Here is an 18414-nt window from a genome sequence, read left to right on the forward strand (position 1 = left end):
CAAGTGCTAATTTTTCACAAAACTGTTGCTTTAGATGAGGTTCTGCTGAGTGTGCATTGGCAGCGATGCAGTGCAGCCTTTTTCTGTAATGTAATAAATACCGCATGTACAGCTTTTACCCTCACAGATGCACAAATTTGCGGGATATCCCTTTTTAGTAGCAATTGCCGCAGAGGTGGATGAAATGAGATGCAATTTTGCAGACAACCGCCTTGTGGACGGCTTCTTTGCACCACATAAATCATTCACGTTCACTGGTGGCGGCCGAGCCAAATGCAACGTCAGCACAAGAGTGCAGCAGTGGGCTATCTGCTGCCCCACAACACATGGCCAGACCCTCCACAATATTGTGGCGAGCATGAAATGTAAACTACAGGAAGCTTTTAAAACCATTTATTTTATGACGCAATGTTGCTTGCATCAATGTCAATGTCCCAAACTATGCACATTTGGGTTGCACTGTTGCATAAAGATAACTTAAATAGTTAGCAAGAAAGAAAGAACAAAAAATTATGCAAATGAGGGCTGTTTTAAAATCGAGGTTTTTATTAATTAAATGAATGTCTTCAGCCGTTTAGGTCATCTGCTGGCATCTGGTGGTAGTACTTGGTAACTGCAGGGAGAGGAGATGAAGAAAACGAATTTACTGTATACAGCAATTTGAATCATGTGATGCGGTTAAGAGCAGCAGCGTGCAAAGTATGGCCCAGTGGCCACATATATATTCAGTTCTTTAATATCCCTCCCCAAGCATTAAGATGATCAGTAATGTACCTTTTTCTTTATTTAATTAATGTATCTCATTAAATAATTAATTGCTTTATTTTACTATATAATATGATCACAATACTATACAACCAAAAAAAAAGTCAAATAAAAAGTCTCAGTCTAAAAAATAGCTATTCTTAAAACTATTATTGATTGATTGAATGTATTTATTTGAAAGAGACGATGGACATTGATCAACATTTTACAATGTAAATGGGCCCAAGTTAGCTAAGTTAAGCTAAGAGTGTAAGAGCCAGCCTAAAATGAGTCATTAAAATCACAAATCAGTTTTCAACAATATACAATATATGACAAGAGTAGATTTCTTGTACAGTTGATATTGGTTGATTATGTATTTACCTCTTTAAAAAATTGGTTACAGGATTAATTGCAAATAATACAGTAAAAAGGTAAAACAAAGCAATTAAATATACATTTAGCATTTTTCAATTACCTATACTATACTATACTATAAACTACTTTAAAAATGGTAATAATTTTACACAAACTTCTAACAATTCTGTATCCATTTCATTAAATAATTGGTAACATAAAATAATTATTTGTATGTAAAAAAGGAATTATTTAATCAATTAAATAAATATTGTAAACAATTTGACATATTTTATATAGGCTATACAGTCAAGTATTACATCCAAACTATAGTTATTTATTTTTTCTAAAATGACCAAACCCATCTGTCAGTTTTAAAAATCAAACATGGAACTTGAGTGTGTGTATGTGTGTGTGTGTTTTCCCAGCTCTGTTTTAGAGGTACGTACCAACTGAATTTGGCTTTGGAATTATGCTGGGGGAAAAAAAAAAGTTTGATTACTTTGTTGATGGTGACAACACATTATGAAAAAACAAAAAAACTGCATAAATATATTTACCCCTTGGAACAATTGATTCGACGTCTGGATTTCGTGACCTGGGCACAATTAATGAATTGTTAAAATATTTGTGCTGCAAAACATGCAATTTAAGCATGTTAAGCTTCTATTTATTTACTCACCTTGACTTGTCACTCTTTTTACACAAACATTTTCTACCTGTTCGGGAGGGGAAAAAATGGTTTATTATTATTTTTTTTATAAAAAAGGTAGCTGTGACATTCTTACATTTGATTGTTGTGATTAGTTAAATCTATGCAATGGCATATCTCATCATGGGAAACAATTTTTTTTTTTTAAAGGTAAGAACCAAGATCAGAGGTCTTCTCCAAAACACTATAAATCAATTTAGTTAATTCTGAGAAAGCGACATTTACCCTCTTAAAATAATTCCATGGCTTAGAATGAATATGCTGAACAAAAAGAATAGAGTCTGTACTCATGGAATAGCCTGTTGAGCGCAATAATTTATTTTATTTTATTAATTTTTTTAAATCTTGTTTACGGGGTGGGGGAACTCTTCCAATAACGGCCATTTTCCCTTTTTTCCCCGCTGTTCTATATGGAAATGTAGAAGAAAAGAAAAAAACAATTGGTGGAGGACAAGATACCAATAAATAGAAGCCTTTTCTGTTCTTCATAAAAATCTTTCTTATTATTTTTTGTTTGTGCCAAGAACAGAAATTCTAAAAAACAACAACATCTGGATAGTGTGAAACCAGACATAGACAGTATTTTATTCTAATTAGCCAATGTTATTTTTACCCTCCAGGATGCACTCTCTCTTCTCGTCAGTGGACAACATGTGACAACACGACTTAATTCTCGTCGCTGCACTAGATAGAAATGTTGATGTGGGAAATCCCAAAGCAGGCTTGTGACCTACAAGTTGTCAGGGTAAAGCATCTTGAAAGATAGCGCTAATCCTTTATTTGTCTTTATTCCTCCACTGGGAGGCGCCAGCGGTGTTTTTTACTGGCAGCAAGTCTTTCAGTGCTCTCGTTTTTTTTTGTTTTTTTTTAGGAGCCAAACAGTAAACTTGCACAGCACTGCTCTCTTTTATGTTCTCTTTTTATGCACTGTCTTTATGATTTGTCAGTTTTTCTGCCTCTTTTTTATGACGTTTCTCCAATGCCGACCTCATCGGGATTAACTGAGAAAACCTTCCTCTGCTCAAATGCATAAACCATGAATAATAAAAACAAGTGTGACTAAAAATTATTTACTGCATGCTAATTAGATTTCAGCAGTAACAAAATGTCTCATTTTGTCACAGTTTTGCATAGTGAGTCCCTTTCTGAAATTAATCAATTTGCCAAAACGAGAAACTTTGCAAATATGAAAGCATACAAATATAAATATGAAATAAATATATATATAATATACATGTATAAATCACCTATTTGCTGAATAATCAATTTGCCTTTTTGTGTTTTTGTGAAATGCCCTACGAGGATACAAAATGGCGACAAAGCCCTGGCTAAACAGACAGGTGGTAGCAACTGACTGTTGACCAGCTGAGGGCGTACCCCATCTCAGACGGAGAAAAGGACCTTTGACAAACCTCAAAATATTTTTGTGAGATTATAAATCATTTTTTCTCTACTACAGATGAGTGCTGCCCGTTATCCAAGAACGCTGTCCACAGGCTGTGTTCGTTCTTGTGTGTTGCTTATGGGTTGTTTTGGTGAATATATTTAATGTGTTGCCAAGTGGGAGGAACATTTGAGCAAAGCGGAGTCTGGTGATAAGGACCGACCAGTATGAGACGCGGCATGTGAGCGCTGATATTGGACCGCCCCACCTTCATGATATGAGTGTGCGAACATGTTGTAAATACTCACTGACGATGAGGGCGATGCCCAGGACGAACAGCACGACGGCGAAAACCAGGCCACCGATCCTCAGAGATTCGTAGTCTGAAATGTTCAAAATATTAAATTGCGGGGATACAGATTGCTAGATTATGGACACACACTTAATTAAATGTGTCAGTCAAAGTCGTCAGATGGAAAAAAATGCAAAATTGTACTCCCCCACCCTCTGCTGGGAGACCGGCAAATCAACAGAAAACATACCTCCAGCGTCCAGATAGTTTTAAGAAAGAGAGATAGAGAGAAAGAGAGAAAAAGAAAGAGAAAGAGAAAAAGTGAGAAAGAGGGAAAGAGAAAGAGAGAAAAAGAGATAGAGATAGAGAAAGACAAAGACAAGGAAAGAAAGAGAAAGATAAAGAGAGAGAGAGAGAGAAAGAGAAAAAGAGAGAAAGAGAGATAGATAAAAGAGATAGATAGAGAGCGAGCGATAGAGAGAGAGAAAGACAAAAGAGAGAAAGAGAAAAAGAGAGATAGATAAAGAGATAGAGATAGATATATATATAGAGAGAAAGACAAAAGAGAGAAAGAGATAGATATAGAGAGAGAGCGATAGAGAGGAAGAGAGAGATAGAGGAAGAGATAGAGAAAGAAAAAGAGAAATAGAGAGAGATAGAGATAGAGAGAGAGAAAGACAAAGAGAGAAAGACAAGGAGAGAAAGAGAGATAGATAGAGAGAAAGACAAAGAAAGAGAGAGAAAGACAAAGAGAAAAAGAGAGATAGAGAGATAGATAGAGAGCAAGCAAGCGATAGATAGAAAGAGCAATAGAGAGAGAGAGAGAGTGATAGAGAGAGAGAGAGCGATAGAGCGAGAGAGATATGCAGTGAAAGGGCATGAACCAAGTCCGACTGGTCAGGACAAATCGCTTAGTACGCTGGAAGATAAACACGGATGATCTTTGACTACAACATATGATAAAACTCCACAATTTAATTAATCTGAGGACGAGCTTTACATTTGGTAGTTGCTGCTGCTTTGGTTGGCAACAAAGTTCAAATGAGCTCAGCAGTTAATTCTTTAATGTCTGTGTTTAAACGAGATAATTACAGGAACTAGATCTTTATTTCCCAAAGGGGGGGATGGAGGAGGCCATTTAGGGAGAGATATTTAATTCTTCAAGCGGACAACACTAGTGACATGGTGTCTATGAGAGCGAGGAACATAACAAAACCGACAACCACATCAGTGCTTACTTTATGGTACTGACTTGATCTCTGATGACATATCTTGTTATAAACACAGCAATAAAACACCACTGTTCAAAATGTATTTTTAGAAAAATATGAATGCACATGCTCAGTAGTTTTATGGTGGAGTACGGATATAAATACGATATGTCAAAAGATATGAAATAATACAAGTCTCCATTCAAACCAGTGGAGTGGAGAATAATACATCTGCTGGCTTACAATATTCAACCCAATAACTCATTACTGTTTTCAACTGGGGCGACTCCCAGTGCTGATATCGCGTGGACAAAGGCCAAAATACCGAAAAGCAAATCCACAGTTCTTGTGGGAATGAGCTGAAGGAAATGAAAGTGTGAGATGCCTTAATCTGACCTTGCAGATGTTTCCTTTCAGACGTTTGTAAGATTTGCTTACTTACCATATTCAAAATCGCTGTCATAGTCTGCTTGAAGAGAAGAGACAGGAATGAATTGAGCGTCAGACATTGACCGATATGCAGCACTTGACTTTTGCCTTTGTGAACTCAAACGCACCTTTTTCACTGTCTGTCGCTGAAAATGTGAAGACAAATTTCAGAGTTAAAGAGTAGAAAGTATTAAGAGCATATTGTCGCTGAAATGTGAAAAACACCTATGTCCATAATTTTTTTTTATTTACATTTTCATCCTCAAAACATCAAAAGTTTCATCACAAAAACATTAAAATGTAAAAAATTACAAAAAATTGACATGAGTGATAACTTTTTTTTCATGAACAATTAATACATTTTAAAACTAATTTTTCCACTTGCTGTCGACTGAAAATGACCTGTGCTCAGGAAACAGGTAAACGAGCAATCATGAACCCAGAAAACAGGTGAGCCGTGATTTGTCGTTACCTATTTCCTCAGCACAAGTGATGTCATCTTCGGTCGACAGCAAGTGGATTTTTTTTTAAAGGTATTTATTTACTGTACATAAAAAATAAGGAATTTATTAAAATAATTCTGGACAAAATATTAACTTTTTACTACTGAAAATGGCTCAATGAGTCAAGTATTCCTTTAAATGGTTCTTTCCTAACTGTGAAGAAACCTAGCATGTAAGTTTAGGTGCCAAACTAATGCAAATCATTTAAAAATGTTGTTACGTTCCCAACAAGCAGCACATGACAGGAAAGTCTGCCAAGTAAAAGAGCAGCAAAAGGCTATGTGACCGTTCAGAGACCAGAGGCAGCACCCAAAAAATAAAAAATAAAAATCACCCTCACCGAGAGCAAGAGTCAACCAGGAGACAAATGCCACAAACAGCAAAAGATCCATTGTAGCTGGTGAGGAGAACAAACAATTGTTAATGAAATCGAACTTCCTTTGACCTCTAAACGTTTGAATGCACATGTCCGACTGTTAACCGTTTCTGTACACTTTCTCACAACTTAGAGTTCTCTGACAAGATATTGAACAAGAAAAATCACAATAGGTTTTTGATCCATGAATGGTTGGTTCCATTTGAAATAGTCTTTAACCAGTCCTCTTCAACATGCTGTTGACATTTTGAGGCAAAATGTCAACATTTTTGACATCATGAGAAGTCCAGACCTGAGTATCATCAAATCATTTCAACAGAGATACGGTAGAGACTGAAAAAGTAACAGAAAGGCGCAGAAATGGACATTTATCCAGATTTTTTTATTTTATTCAATTCAACTGTAAAGATTATGTTGATCCTGAAATTGTATGAAATAATAATGATAATAATAATAATAGTAATAATTCATTTGTAACACACTTTACATTTACAAAATAATAGGGGTGTTAGAAAAAAATTGATTCGGCAATATATCGCGATATTACAGCGTGCAATTCTCAAATCTCGAATATGCGGCCGAATCGATTTTTAAACATACATTTTTTTATGGGAATATTCAACAAAACGTCTTAAGGTTAGGATTCACACATTAAGCATGGAAGAATGTTATATTAATGGAACATTAAGTTTTAATATTTGATTTTAGTGCTGTTCAAACACGAAACAGACTGCAACCTGTTTGTTAAATGCAGTGGCTCAGTTATAAGCCAGAATTTTCAGATAAATACATTTTCATACAAATCTTATAGTGTACATGAACAAGTTTACTGATTAGTATTTTCTAAATTGGAGTAAAAAAAAAAAAAATATATATATATATATATATATATATCGCAATTTATAGATTCGTATCGGGATTAATCGGTATTGAATCAAATCGTGACCTATGAACCGTGATACAAATCGAAAGGTACTAGGCAATTCACACCCCTACCAAATAAATATCAAAAATAACTTTTCTGTACATATATTTTAGATGCGTAAAAGAAGACAAGCTAGTAAGAAAAAAGCCGATCCTGCCAACATGCCAGGAGGGGATTGATGCGCGCAGGATGTTTTATTAACAGGAAGTCAAATACCGTAGAGCGTTTATACGGCGCCAGAGGGGGGTCACCGCAGGTATTTAATAAAGTTGTGCTGCACATGCTTTTACTTTGTGATCAAGCAAGAGAGGCACAGAGACCTTGGACAGAAGATGCACAGAACTGAAAGCAAACACGATGAGCACACTAATCAAGATCAAAAGATGATCCGAGTTGTGATCTTGTGTTTGATGCATAAATTGAACTTCAGGAGGTAAAGCAGCAAACTCCTTCTTTGTCAGACCATAGTAAGAAAATTCATGGCTTGTAAGTGTAGATAGAAGGGGGAAAAACACATAAATGACATGATGAATGATTCAAATCTATTTTTTTTGCCCCAAGTGTCAACTAAACTTGAGTTTACACTCTAAATCAATTTGTCCGTACTAGCCAACAACAACAACAACAACAACAAAATCTGACAGCTGTGGTGAGAAAACAAGATCTCAATCTAAACCAACTAATAAATCAATCATTTTAGCATGTTGTTTTGTTTTTACCAGAAGAAGACCAGGTCCTGTTGTACTATTAACTGTTTGGCTGTTAACATATGACGCTACCGGTACTCAAGTAAAAGTAAAAAAAATAAAATAAAATGTAGCAAAGGATACTTGAGAAAATGTACCGGAGTAAAAGTAGCGCGTTACTCCCCACCTCTGGCAGTCAACACCTCCCAACTGGACTGCGAGGGGTCTATTTAAGGCTCCCCAAATCCTTTGCAGTCCAAGATCACCGGTGTTGAGTTGCATTTGATATTCAGTGAGAGGGTTTGACTTTTCAGTTTGTTGCCAGGAACCCACAGGCAGCGTTTCATCGACATCATTATCTAGCAGGGTATTGTTGTCTTAAAGCTCACACAAATACTTTTGTTTACCGGCTGCGCAGCTAGTACACTCAGTTCTAAGTGTATCTCCAGCTGTGTGCAGATGGTTGACAATTTAAAAGACATAAGGCCTAAGAAGACCCTAGGAGGGAAGTATGCACAGTCGCGAAATCCCAAAATAAGAAATGAAAAAAACAAAGCTTTAAGAACATAAGCTCTGGCATGTGTGAGTGTTGTCCACTGTAAAAGATTAAAGTTTGTGTAAGGAGAGCCAAGGCTTTCCTCTGTGGCACAAACCCTGCCTCAACACTTCACGCATGACTGCAGTGAGGGTGTGAGCACGACCCTGGAGTGGAGAGAAATGAACACTTCATCCGTGGAAAGTGGGATTAACAACAAAAGCCTGCCCATCAAGTTTAATCAAACACAGGGTGACCCAGACAGGCATTCAAATAGGCACTGGTCCAATAATTGAATGATGGAGAGGGATATAATGGAAGACTAAGAGCAACACTTACAAATAAATTACCTCGGGTTATAATAAAACAGGATTCACAATTGGGGATTTAATTGGGGAGTGTGCCAGTGTCAACCATAAACCAAAACAAAAATACAGCTCAGATGTTTCAATCGTGTTCTGAGTTGAGTTCACGTTGACGCAAAATAACGCGATGTCAACGGATGAGTTCGTTCTTACTACCGTCGAGCGCGTGAGAATAATAAATGAGGTCATGAGTCATGACACGTATTTAAAAATAAATAAATAAATAGATACATCGTAACAAGCACGTGTGGGGGGGGGGGGGTAAATTGTCACATGTGTATTGTTAATTTGCGAGCGTAAAGCGGCTTGCTTGAGGTCATTAAATACTAGTCACATGCTGCCACGGGCATTTGGATGAAAGTTGAGGGTTGGAACTTCAATCGACAAAATAAGCCGGAGGTCTCATTGTGCAAAAGTGAGTCGATTTACAAATATCTCGGAAGTCGAGAAAGTAAACACCGCAAATGCACCGATTTGGACTACTCAAAAACGTGAACTTACCACGTTTTAAACCGCAGATGTCCCCTCCTCCCAACTTTGGTGTACTCCTTTACTTGCAAAAGTTTTCTTTCAAGGAAACTTCCCGACAGAAAGTCTGGAATCAACTGTTATGTTTATTGGGAATAAAAGAGGAACAAATAGATCACATCTAATTTATGCAATTATAAGGAATTACCGAACAGTCAGTGGAGTTGGAGAACCCCGCAGGTTTTAGTGCGTGTCTTGTTTGGTCCGCTGAGGAATGAAGGAGGAGGAGGAGGAGGAGGGGGAGGAGGGGGAGGAGGGGGAGGAGGGGGAGGAGGAGGGGGCGGGCGGATGGTGTGAAGTTACTCCCAGTCTGGAGTGGAAATAGTACTACCACAGGACAATTCATTAGGGACACATTGAATCATGCTCAGTTCTGATTGAAACAGTTAGAGCAGTAATATTTGAACCATTTGCATTTTTATTGCAACATTTAAAACTTTTCTTAAGGCTATGTAGTCAGATGTGTTTTGTTTTTCTCATGTATGAAAGCACAGAGCCTACTTGAACTCATTTGGGTTGTGGGGGGAGCTGAGGCCTGCAGCAAATGACTTTGGGCGAATGGTGGAATATTCCAAGGGCACACAAGCGAGCATTCATGCTCAGTCACACCTATGAGCAGGGTTGTGGAATGCAGGTCCAAAAAGTAAAAACCCTGTCACAGATTGGCTTTAGCCACTGGTGTTTCCAATTAACTGGCGGGTAAACGAGGTTGTCTCCACCTTTTGAGTGAAAGCACCTGTAGCTAACGCCAAACTGTTTCAGGGTTTTTACTTTAAGGATGTGGATTCCCCAACCCTGCCTATGAGCAATTCAAGTCTTCAACAAACCTAGAATGTATGTTTTTGGAATGTTGGAGAAAGCCATGGCGAACCTCTAGCAGCGCCTCTATTCTAAACATGGTATTCTGATTAATATTGCGTTTGCGGAATATGAATAAAGCAGCAAACCCTCTTTTATATATCTCAGAGGGCGGCCATTTTGTCTCATGCTGTTGACTGAAAATGAGTCAGGGCTCAGGTAATAACCAATGACGGCTCAGCTTGCATACACAACGTGACTAAACTGAGAAAACAGGGGAGGCGTGATTGGTCGTTACCGGAGCCCTGAGTAACTGTGATGCCATCTTCAGTCAACAAATAGTGGCAATATGGTTGCCCCCTGAGAAGGATAAAAACGGGTGGATTTTGTTGCTTAATTCTTATTCCACAAACACAATATTAATCAGAAAGCTATTTAGACTCGTGCATACAACATATTGTAAAGAAAATGTTTGGGTTGACTTTGTCTTCATATGGTGCTACTACTGCTCTTAAGTCTTATCAGGACTCCAGACTGCCCCTAAATGGTGGGATTTGGTTCCTATAATTTAAGACAGTAAAAGTAATTTAGAAAAAAAAGATTTTTTTTCTTTTTTCTTTTCAAACTGTTCTTGATTTTAATTGTATTTTTGCTATGAAAATTGTGCTCCGCACTTCAGTCAATTTATCAGTAATAAAGTGAAAATGAGTGAAGTAAATATTTCACATCAATTTACAGTACACGCCCCAAAATTTTCCACTTGCACCCAGGGCTGGACTGACCATCTGGCATTTAGGGCAGATGCCCGGTGGGCCGGCCTCTTTAAAAAAAAAATATATATATATATATTTTCCTACATTTTACCCTAAGAGACTGGCCCACAGTTAAGAGGGACTAGTCCGGTAATCCAGTTACAATATAGATCACAAACTGAAACATCAATAAACATCAGTGGCAGAACTACATGTTAGGCAGGAATCAGGCTGGGCCGGTGGGCCTAAGTCAAAATGCCAGGGACGATTTTTTTGTGCCAGTCCAGCCCTGCTCGCACCCCTAAAATTTCACTGTGCTCCATGTAAAAAAAAATAAAAAAATAAAAAGTTATTCTAGAGCCCAGGTTTTATACATGTTGGCAAAATGTCCTTGAGCTCGAGTCACAAGGTAACAGAAGATGTGTTACAAAAATCCCAAATAAGATTTGGACTTTGGTATCATTGGGAATGTGTTAGTGTTTCACCAAAGAAAACGCAGATAATACCAATGTGTTGTTGAGCGGTCTATCAGTCTGTTGGTGCCCAGCGATGTTCTCAAGGTCTCCTCCACACCGACCCGACACATTCTCTCCCGTGGGACGAGCAAATATAGAGCTGGCTGGACAACGTACAATATGACTCAGTATATAGTTGAGTCAGGCTTATTGATTGGAGCCTAAATGATGTAGAGGCTAATGAAATAACCTTCCTCTGAATGGTTTGATGGGTGTGAAAAGGATGGGAATGATTTCCCATGGCCTTCACAGTCAGCAGCATTTAAGCCAATGAAACATCTACAGCACATTTTGGACTGGCGTGATTGACAAGCCATTCACTCCGCAGGGGATTTCTTTTTTTGAAGAGTGGTGTTCAGTTGCTCTATATAGCGGCGTTTCAAAGAAACACCAGGGCTTTTCATCTTACAAAATTTCAACATTTGATTTGACAGCTGCCTATTCACATAGCAGCTTCAGCATTAGGTGCAACGAATTCCAATACATGACATGCCTTTACAAAGCTAATACAGTTTTTTTTGTTACACAAGGAAGACATAGTCAGTTTCACATGATGAAGTGCAATTGTACACCACTGCAAATTACTTACAAAGACATACTAGTAATAAAGAGTGAGCATTGTCTTGCTAAACGCTGTATATGGTACAAATCTTGTATTGGGTCTCATATAGAAAATGTGGATTGTATAAGGTTATGTGATATTAAAGTTGTGCCTGTAAATCTCAGGTTATTGCTTGTTACTCTTTCCCCCCCACTCTGGCATGCTTCATACCGAGAGATCATATCACATTGATGAAAAACTGCACTAAAAGACGTGTGAGTGACAGCAGCATCAGGCTTGTGCAAAAGATGACGTAACATCCTTCTCCACTAGATGGAGATGTTAGTCAAGGAAGGGCTACTTAATTAAGGATCAATACAAGGAACACAGCCACCAGTGAATAACATCCATGAATTAGTTGAAACCATGAAAATAATGATAAAGATGAATTTGACACCCAACAGCAGCAAACTACTATGCATTTCCTCATTCAGTTCAGCAATTTGACGAGGAGATGTTTTAATGCGGTCAGGAAGAGAAAATTGTGTAAAAACAAAAGTCTCCGTATATTTGGTTGGGGAAACAGACACACATCAAAAATTTAATTCTCTATGTTATGGACTTAGGGCAAAAAGACAGAATTTTGGGTTGAGGGCTTGAATGAATATTGCACCCAAATGAGTCTTAAATGTCCTTGGATGACAAGCAGTGATTGGATTGCAAGCTTGGTAGCTTTTGATGGCCATGCCATGACAGCCTCACCTGCTTTTTAATCAGTAATTACCATAGGGGATTCTCTGGTATTTCTTAATTAAATTGGACCAAATGCAATTAAAACCACACACCCTATTCCTTTTAAAGGGCTCTGTGGAGTCCTTGTTTAGTTCTCGCTGTGAAGAGCTTAAGCGGCTGAATGGTCATGGCTCTGTCCCATTGCTGCCTGATCTGCACTTGATTATGCGAGTGGTCAAATGAAGTTTTTGGTAGGGTTAGTTTCGATCAGGGGTCACCAACCTTTTTGAAACCGAGAGCTACTTCTTGGGTACTGATTGATGCACAGAGCTATCAGATTGATACACACTTCTGAAATAACACATCTACTCAAATGATGCGTTATTAACTCATTCACTGCCATTGACGGCTATAAACATCAAAAATTCATTTGAGCTATTTCTATTAGTTTAATTATTTTTTCCCACTTTTGTTAACAAGAGTATCATTAATAAACAAGTAAGTAACTAATAAATAAGTAAAATGTGTGATTTATCGTGAGTTAATTAGTGAAGTCATGCGATTAATTACAATAAAAAAATTTAATCACCTGACGAGATGATTATTAAAAATTAGGGGCGTCAGGCAATTATTTTTTATTTTTTTACTTCAATAGTTAACTCACGATTAATCACAAATCTGGTTTAACTGCACAATAAAAAATATATAGGTTTTAATACTCTACACAAAGTAGATTTTTTTTTTAAACTTATAGAAATAGTTAAAATAATTGTTTTAAGTTTATAACCGTCAATGGCAGTGAATGAGTTAATAATGATATTCATATGAAGCAAAATCCATCCATTTTGATCCATCTCAGGGGGCGGCCATTTTGCCACTTGCTGTTGACTGAAGATGGCATCAATGTCGCGCAGGTCTCAGGTAACAACCAATCACAGCTCAGCTTCAGCAAACAGGTGAGCTATGATTGGCCGTTGTCTGAGCCCTGAGCAACATTGATGTCATCTTCAGTAGACAGCAAGTGGCAAAATGGCCGCCCCCTGAGATGGATAAAAAAAAAAAAAGTAGGATTTTGCTGCTTTACTCATATCCACTAACACAATACTAACCAGAATACCACATTTAGACCAGTGGGGCTGCATAGAATATATTATTGTGGGGGAAAAAAATAGTGGTTGACTTCTCTTAAAAAAAAAAATAATCTAATGAAAATGCTCACAATGCTTTAACGGATGGCTACCCCCTTCCCACTCCAACACACTTCCACTATATTATAAACAACTTTAAATGCATATAGGCCTACGCACTGTAAATATGAGAAATGTCTTCTTCTTGTTCTCTAGCTAACCCATTGACTGAAACTTTTCATTGTGCAAATGGATGCATAAGGCAAAATTGTGACAATATCTTGAAGGTAGAAAAGGTGCTTGATTTGAATGCAGCCCATTTCCATGGTATTAAATCCTTATGTCTCCCTGCCTCCTTGCAAAAAAGCCTCAGAGCCAGAATTGTTGAATAGGCTGGTTCTGCAGGAACCAAACTCATTATGCATATAAACCACAAACACATCTAATTGAGTGTTAGGGCAGTGGAGGTAAATAAGGGGCCGGTGCCATTACACACACAAGCACAATGGGATTCAAAATGGTAATCAGGAAACATTTTGACGTGATTTAAAGTGCCAGTGGCATCATTCAGAACCGACAAAGGGGTAAAAATAAGACCTGCGCTATGTGCAGCGGACAGCTGCATGATGGAAAATGTTTGTAAGGCCTTTTGTGAGCAGCCATTTTGAGTTGACATTGGGCGAGAGGCAGGGCCATGCGCTGGACTTGGACACATTGTATAGTGACTTAATAAAGGCTACAAATAGAGCAATTGTGTAACTTGAAGACAGGAGCCAAGCTGCTTTATACCCTGATGGATGTGAAGTAAATGCAATGACATCTTTATTGCTACGTGTAGTCCAAATAGCAAACACACAATTTACTTTGGCAGACAGTGAACGGGCCACCAGGTCCTATAATGGCACTGGGGTCTGATTTGCCTCCAAATTTATATCAGCAAAGAAAAAGTAACCACCAGTCCAACATGATAAACAGTGCAGGAATTTCTAACAAAAGGCTGTAACATCATATAGTTTTGTTTTTGTGTGTGTGTGGTGGTATGCAGTGGTACTTCGACTTAAATGTGACCCGATTTACAGGTTTTTCAAGGTAAAAGTAGTCTTGAGTTGTAAGCAAATTTAAGCAGCGGCAGATCGTGAAAGATCCTCGGGAACAAATTGTTTATTCCCACTCTCAAATAAAGTTACCAGCATTTTAAATAGAATGTAACAAATAAAAAAACATTTCTGCCACATTTCTTGCTCAATTCAATGGACATTGTGCTGGTTCTTCTGTTGTCCACCCCTTGCCACCAGGGGGCAGTGTAATAATACCAACATACATAAGAACAGTAATAGTCTTTCTTCACGAAGGATAAATATACATATGCAAGTATTATATTATCTGTATACATATCAACAGTAAATACTTGTTGCTTAAAGCGGAAGTCAACCTTAAACATTTCTTGATAGATGACAATAATGTATGTGACCCCACTAGTCTAAACATGACATTCTGAATATTACATTTGTGGAGTATGAGTTATGAAGCAAAATCCAGCCGTTTTTAGCCATCGCAGGGGGCGGCCATTTTGCCACTTGCTGTTGAGTGAAAATGACATCAATGTTGCTCAGGTCTCAAGTAACAAGCAATCCCAGCTGAGCTTGAGAAAAAAGGTGAGCTGCGATTGGTCGTTTGGCCTGAGCCCTGAGCAACATTTATGTCATCTTCAGTCGACAGCAAGTGGAAAAATGGCCGCCCCCTGAGATGGATAAAAATAGCTGGATTTTTGCTTCATAACTCATATTCCACAAATTTAATATTAATCAGATGTCATGTTCGGACTAGTGAGGTCACGTAGGACATACTGTCAAGAATCTTTTGGAGGGTTGACTTTAACTCATTCACTGTCATTGACGGCTATAGACGTCAAACATTTATTTGAAATATTTCTATTAGTTTAACATTTTTTTCCACTTTTGTTAACAAGAGTATGAAAACCTAGAAAAAAATATTGTACATTTAGAACAGATACAAAATTTGTGATTAATCCCGAGTTAACTATTGAAGTCATGCAATTAATTACAATTACAATTTTTAATCGGCCTGACGCCCCTAATTTTTAATAATCTTTTATTTTTTTAAATCGCGTCAGGCGATTACATTTTTTTAATTGTAATTAATTGCATGACTTCAATAGTTAACTCAGGATTAATCACACATTTTATATCTGTTCTAAATGTAATTTTTTCCCCTAGGTTTTCATACTCTTGTTAAGAAAAGTGGGATTTATTTTTTTAAACTAATAGAAATAGCTCAAATGATTTGTTGACGTGTATAGCCGTCAATGGCAGTGAATGAGGTTAAAAGCTTACATCACGATACCAATGCTATTCATTAGCCTGTCTGACAGTTTGCATCGTCACTAAGGTCACTAGTTTAGGAAGACGATATGAACGCTTACAGTCCCCTGGTTGGCATTTGTAGTTATGACTGAACAGATGTTCCAGATGCTCCACCCCAAAGTGGGTGCCTTTCTCTTCATCCACGGCACCTTGCAGCGAAGGAGTGTGTCAGCAATAATATAGCCACATCCACTCTACCCCATTTTGACTTCATCATAGGTGGTCTAGACTCCCCACATGAGTCCTGGAAGTTACTGCGGTATCTCATGCATCACCATACAAAGGTCAATGTGACATCAGCGCTGTGTGCACTACATTACACAGAACTACTGAAAAACACCGCCCCGGTCTTTAAAGTACTGTAAATTCACAGACAAAGAAGTAATCTTACCATAGCTTGAAAAAAAAACAAGGCGAAGGATATTTTTACAATAGATTTATTTCTGCAGTTCTTGCAAATCCTCACGTACAGCTACATCTTAATTTGAGTGTCACTGGGCGGAAAATTAAGTCTGCAATTAAATATAAATGAAGGAGAAGGGATACGAGAGCTTAAGACATTATCATCCGCTCATTTTTGGCTCACAGTATGTTATTTTTAATACTGTTAAATGCCACGCTGTCCCATTTATTTTTATTGGAGGGGGTGGGGTGGGACAAAAACAAGTGCCCGTATTCATATGCAGTCTTTCTATCAAATGACTCTTGTTTGATTTAAACAGTTCTTTGAAGTTGCACAACTTCAGTAAATAGGAGCAGGACAAGAATGGAACCAATTTATTGGATCACGGAATCACCAGACCCAGTTAGTGAGTTTAATAGTTGTAATGAATTGCCAGAGGAGCTGAAGTGCAGAAAGACAGCTTAGATATTTGATCGATAGAAGTGTAAACATGAGAGAGGAATTTGGCTGAGAATCAAATGGGCTGGGTGTGTTTAGGCTTAACAGTCAGATTAAAACATTTGGAGACATTTTAATAGTCTTGCTTTGAACTGGCTTTGAACATCAGCTAAGCTCCAGCGTTCAATTGGTTTGAATGGAACAGAAGCAAGATTTGTGATTTATGAATTGCCAGCGACAGTCCCTTCGTTATTGAGCACCACTTGGAACCCTCGTAGCAAACTCTTTGCTGCTAAATTTGCATTGCCCTTTAGGTTGACTGAAACACACTGGCACACATTTTCGTATTTCCTCAATCCTGCAGCACCATTGTCATTTCAACACCACCTTACTCATATTTGAAATGAAAATGGCCTTGCTCAAAATGTTACCCCATAGTTCGAAGCAGAATTGTCCAAAATAAATTAGGATTCTTTAAATTGCAAGTAAAGAAAAATATATTAAAGCGGCAACGTATTCAAGTTGCACATTTTTAACTAAAGAAAAAAAGAAGAAATTAGATAATTTGTATCAAAATGATGCAAAACAGTGTGCAATCAAGTGACTAAAAAAAACCAGTCACTTGGCTGCTTCAAGTTAGTGAGTTAAATATGCAGACAATTACTGGATGAAGATATCAATGACTACCATGAAAACACGTTTCCTGGGCTCACTCAAAAGGTGTTTATAAGATTGCACTTCAGTTTCATCCGTTCAAAAAGGGGCCTCCATGAGAGTGGAAGGTAAATAGAATTTCCAATAAGAACAGTTTAATTAAGATGACTATCCATTATGCAGCACGCTCTTGAATTCTGCATGCTAAACATTTGGCTTCATTCACTTGCACGCTGAGGATGCGAGAAGAAAAGAGGAAACACTGACAACCTGATGAATTACCTCAAACTGGACCATTATTCAGCAACATGCCCTGCTGGGTGAATTCCCAGGAGCTGATGTGATTGATTGCCAAAGTGTAGCCACGTTGTCATTTTTAATACAAGTTGCTAGGAATGATCTGATGGCTTTCATGACATTTTTCAGAATTTATTTTGTTTAACCAAAGATATATTTCCCCTGAATGGGATTACTTAACTAGGCTACATGTACTGTATATTCAGCCAGTGATAAATCAGAAATCGTTGCCTTTATATTCGTGTGACATTTGCAAATGGCTCTACAGCAATCTAAGCATTAAAAAAAGAAAAAAAAAAAGTTTGAGTAGTAATTTAGTAAGCAAAAGTAAAAAAAAAGAAAAAAAAAGTTACTTCAGTGTTTAAAAACTGGCATTTATAATTTCCCTAATGGGATGAATAAAGTATATCTTGTCACTGGAATGCATTCATCTCAATTATAGTATTGCCAATGTTTGAAGCCTTCACTGTATGCTCATAAAAGTAGCAAAATATAAGTTTTGATCCCACTTCTTAAACCACACATGGACTGGTGTGTTTTGTCCAAGATCAAGTGTAATAACTTGATGCACGGCTCAATGCCCAAGTTTGCATATTCACACAAGTTTGATCAATTAACTTTCAATGTTTGAATACAGGCAAACACATTTACAAGTCTTTAAAAATCTAAAAATGGCAAAACTAGTGCCTTTGGGCGCCATCACAATTGAATGACAGACAGTACAAA

General features: G+C 37.6%; 1 protein-coding gene across 3 annotated transcripts; it reads right to left on the reverse strand.

The window, feature by feature from the left end:
* Positions 1–526: 526 nt before the first annotated feature.
* fxyd6l (FXYD domain containing ion transport regulator 6 like) lies at positions 527–9287 on the reverse strand. 3 transcript variants are annotated; one of them, XM_086079376.1, is made up of 10 exons: positions 9196–9287; positions 9021–9114; positions 5973–6029; positions 5258–5275; positions 5143–5166; positions 3506–3580; positions 1784–1820; positions 1662–1699; positions 1551–1576; positions 527–613 (listed from the first exon to the last, which is right to left on the reverse strand). In XM_086079376.1, the coding sequence occupies exons 3-9, from the start codon at positions 6022–6024 to the stop codon at positions 1572–1574; spliced, it is 249 nt and encodes an 82-aa protein (XP_085935502.1). In that variant the 5' UTR covers positions 6025–6029; positions 9021–9114; positions 9196–9287; the 3' UTR covers positions 527–613; positions 1551–1571. The 3 variants fall into 3 exon arrangements, with proteins under 3 accessions (XP_085935502.1, XP_085935503.1, XP_085935504.1); XM_086079377.1 differs by having other exon boundaries at positions 9021–9124; positions 9196–9256; XM_086079378.1 differs by lacking the exon at positions 9021–9114 and having other exon boundaries at positions 9196–9276.
* Between the last annotated feature and the right edge of the window lie 9127 nt (positions 9288–18414).

This window comes from Leptonotus elevatus, chromosome 6 (genome assembly GCF_054856555.1).
Source record: "Leptonotus elevatus isolate MCC_2025b chromosome 6, RoL_Lele_1.0, whole genome shotgun sequence".
NCBI classification, from domain to species: domain Eukaryota; kingdom Metazoa; phylum Chordata; class Actinopteri; order Syngnathiformes; family Syngnathidae; genus Leptonotus; species Leptonotus elevatus.

Bases quoted from the DNA above. Each gene is read 5' to 3' on its own strand.
- fxyd6l (XM_086079376.1), bottom strand. From the start codon at position 6,024: ATGGATCTTTTGCTGTTTGTGGCATTTGTCTCCTGGTTGACTCTTGCT. The intron at 3,581-5,142 runs GTAAGTAAGCAA...TGAACATTTCAG, and splicing joins TGACAGCGATTTTGAATATG to ACTACGAATCTCTGAGGATC. The intron at 1,700-1,783 runs GTGAGTAAATAA...AATTGTGCCCAG, and splicing joins AAAAAGAGTGACAAGTCAAG to GTCACGAAATCCAGACGTCG.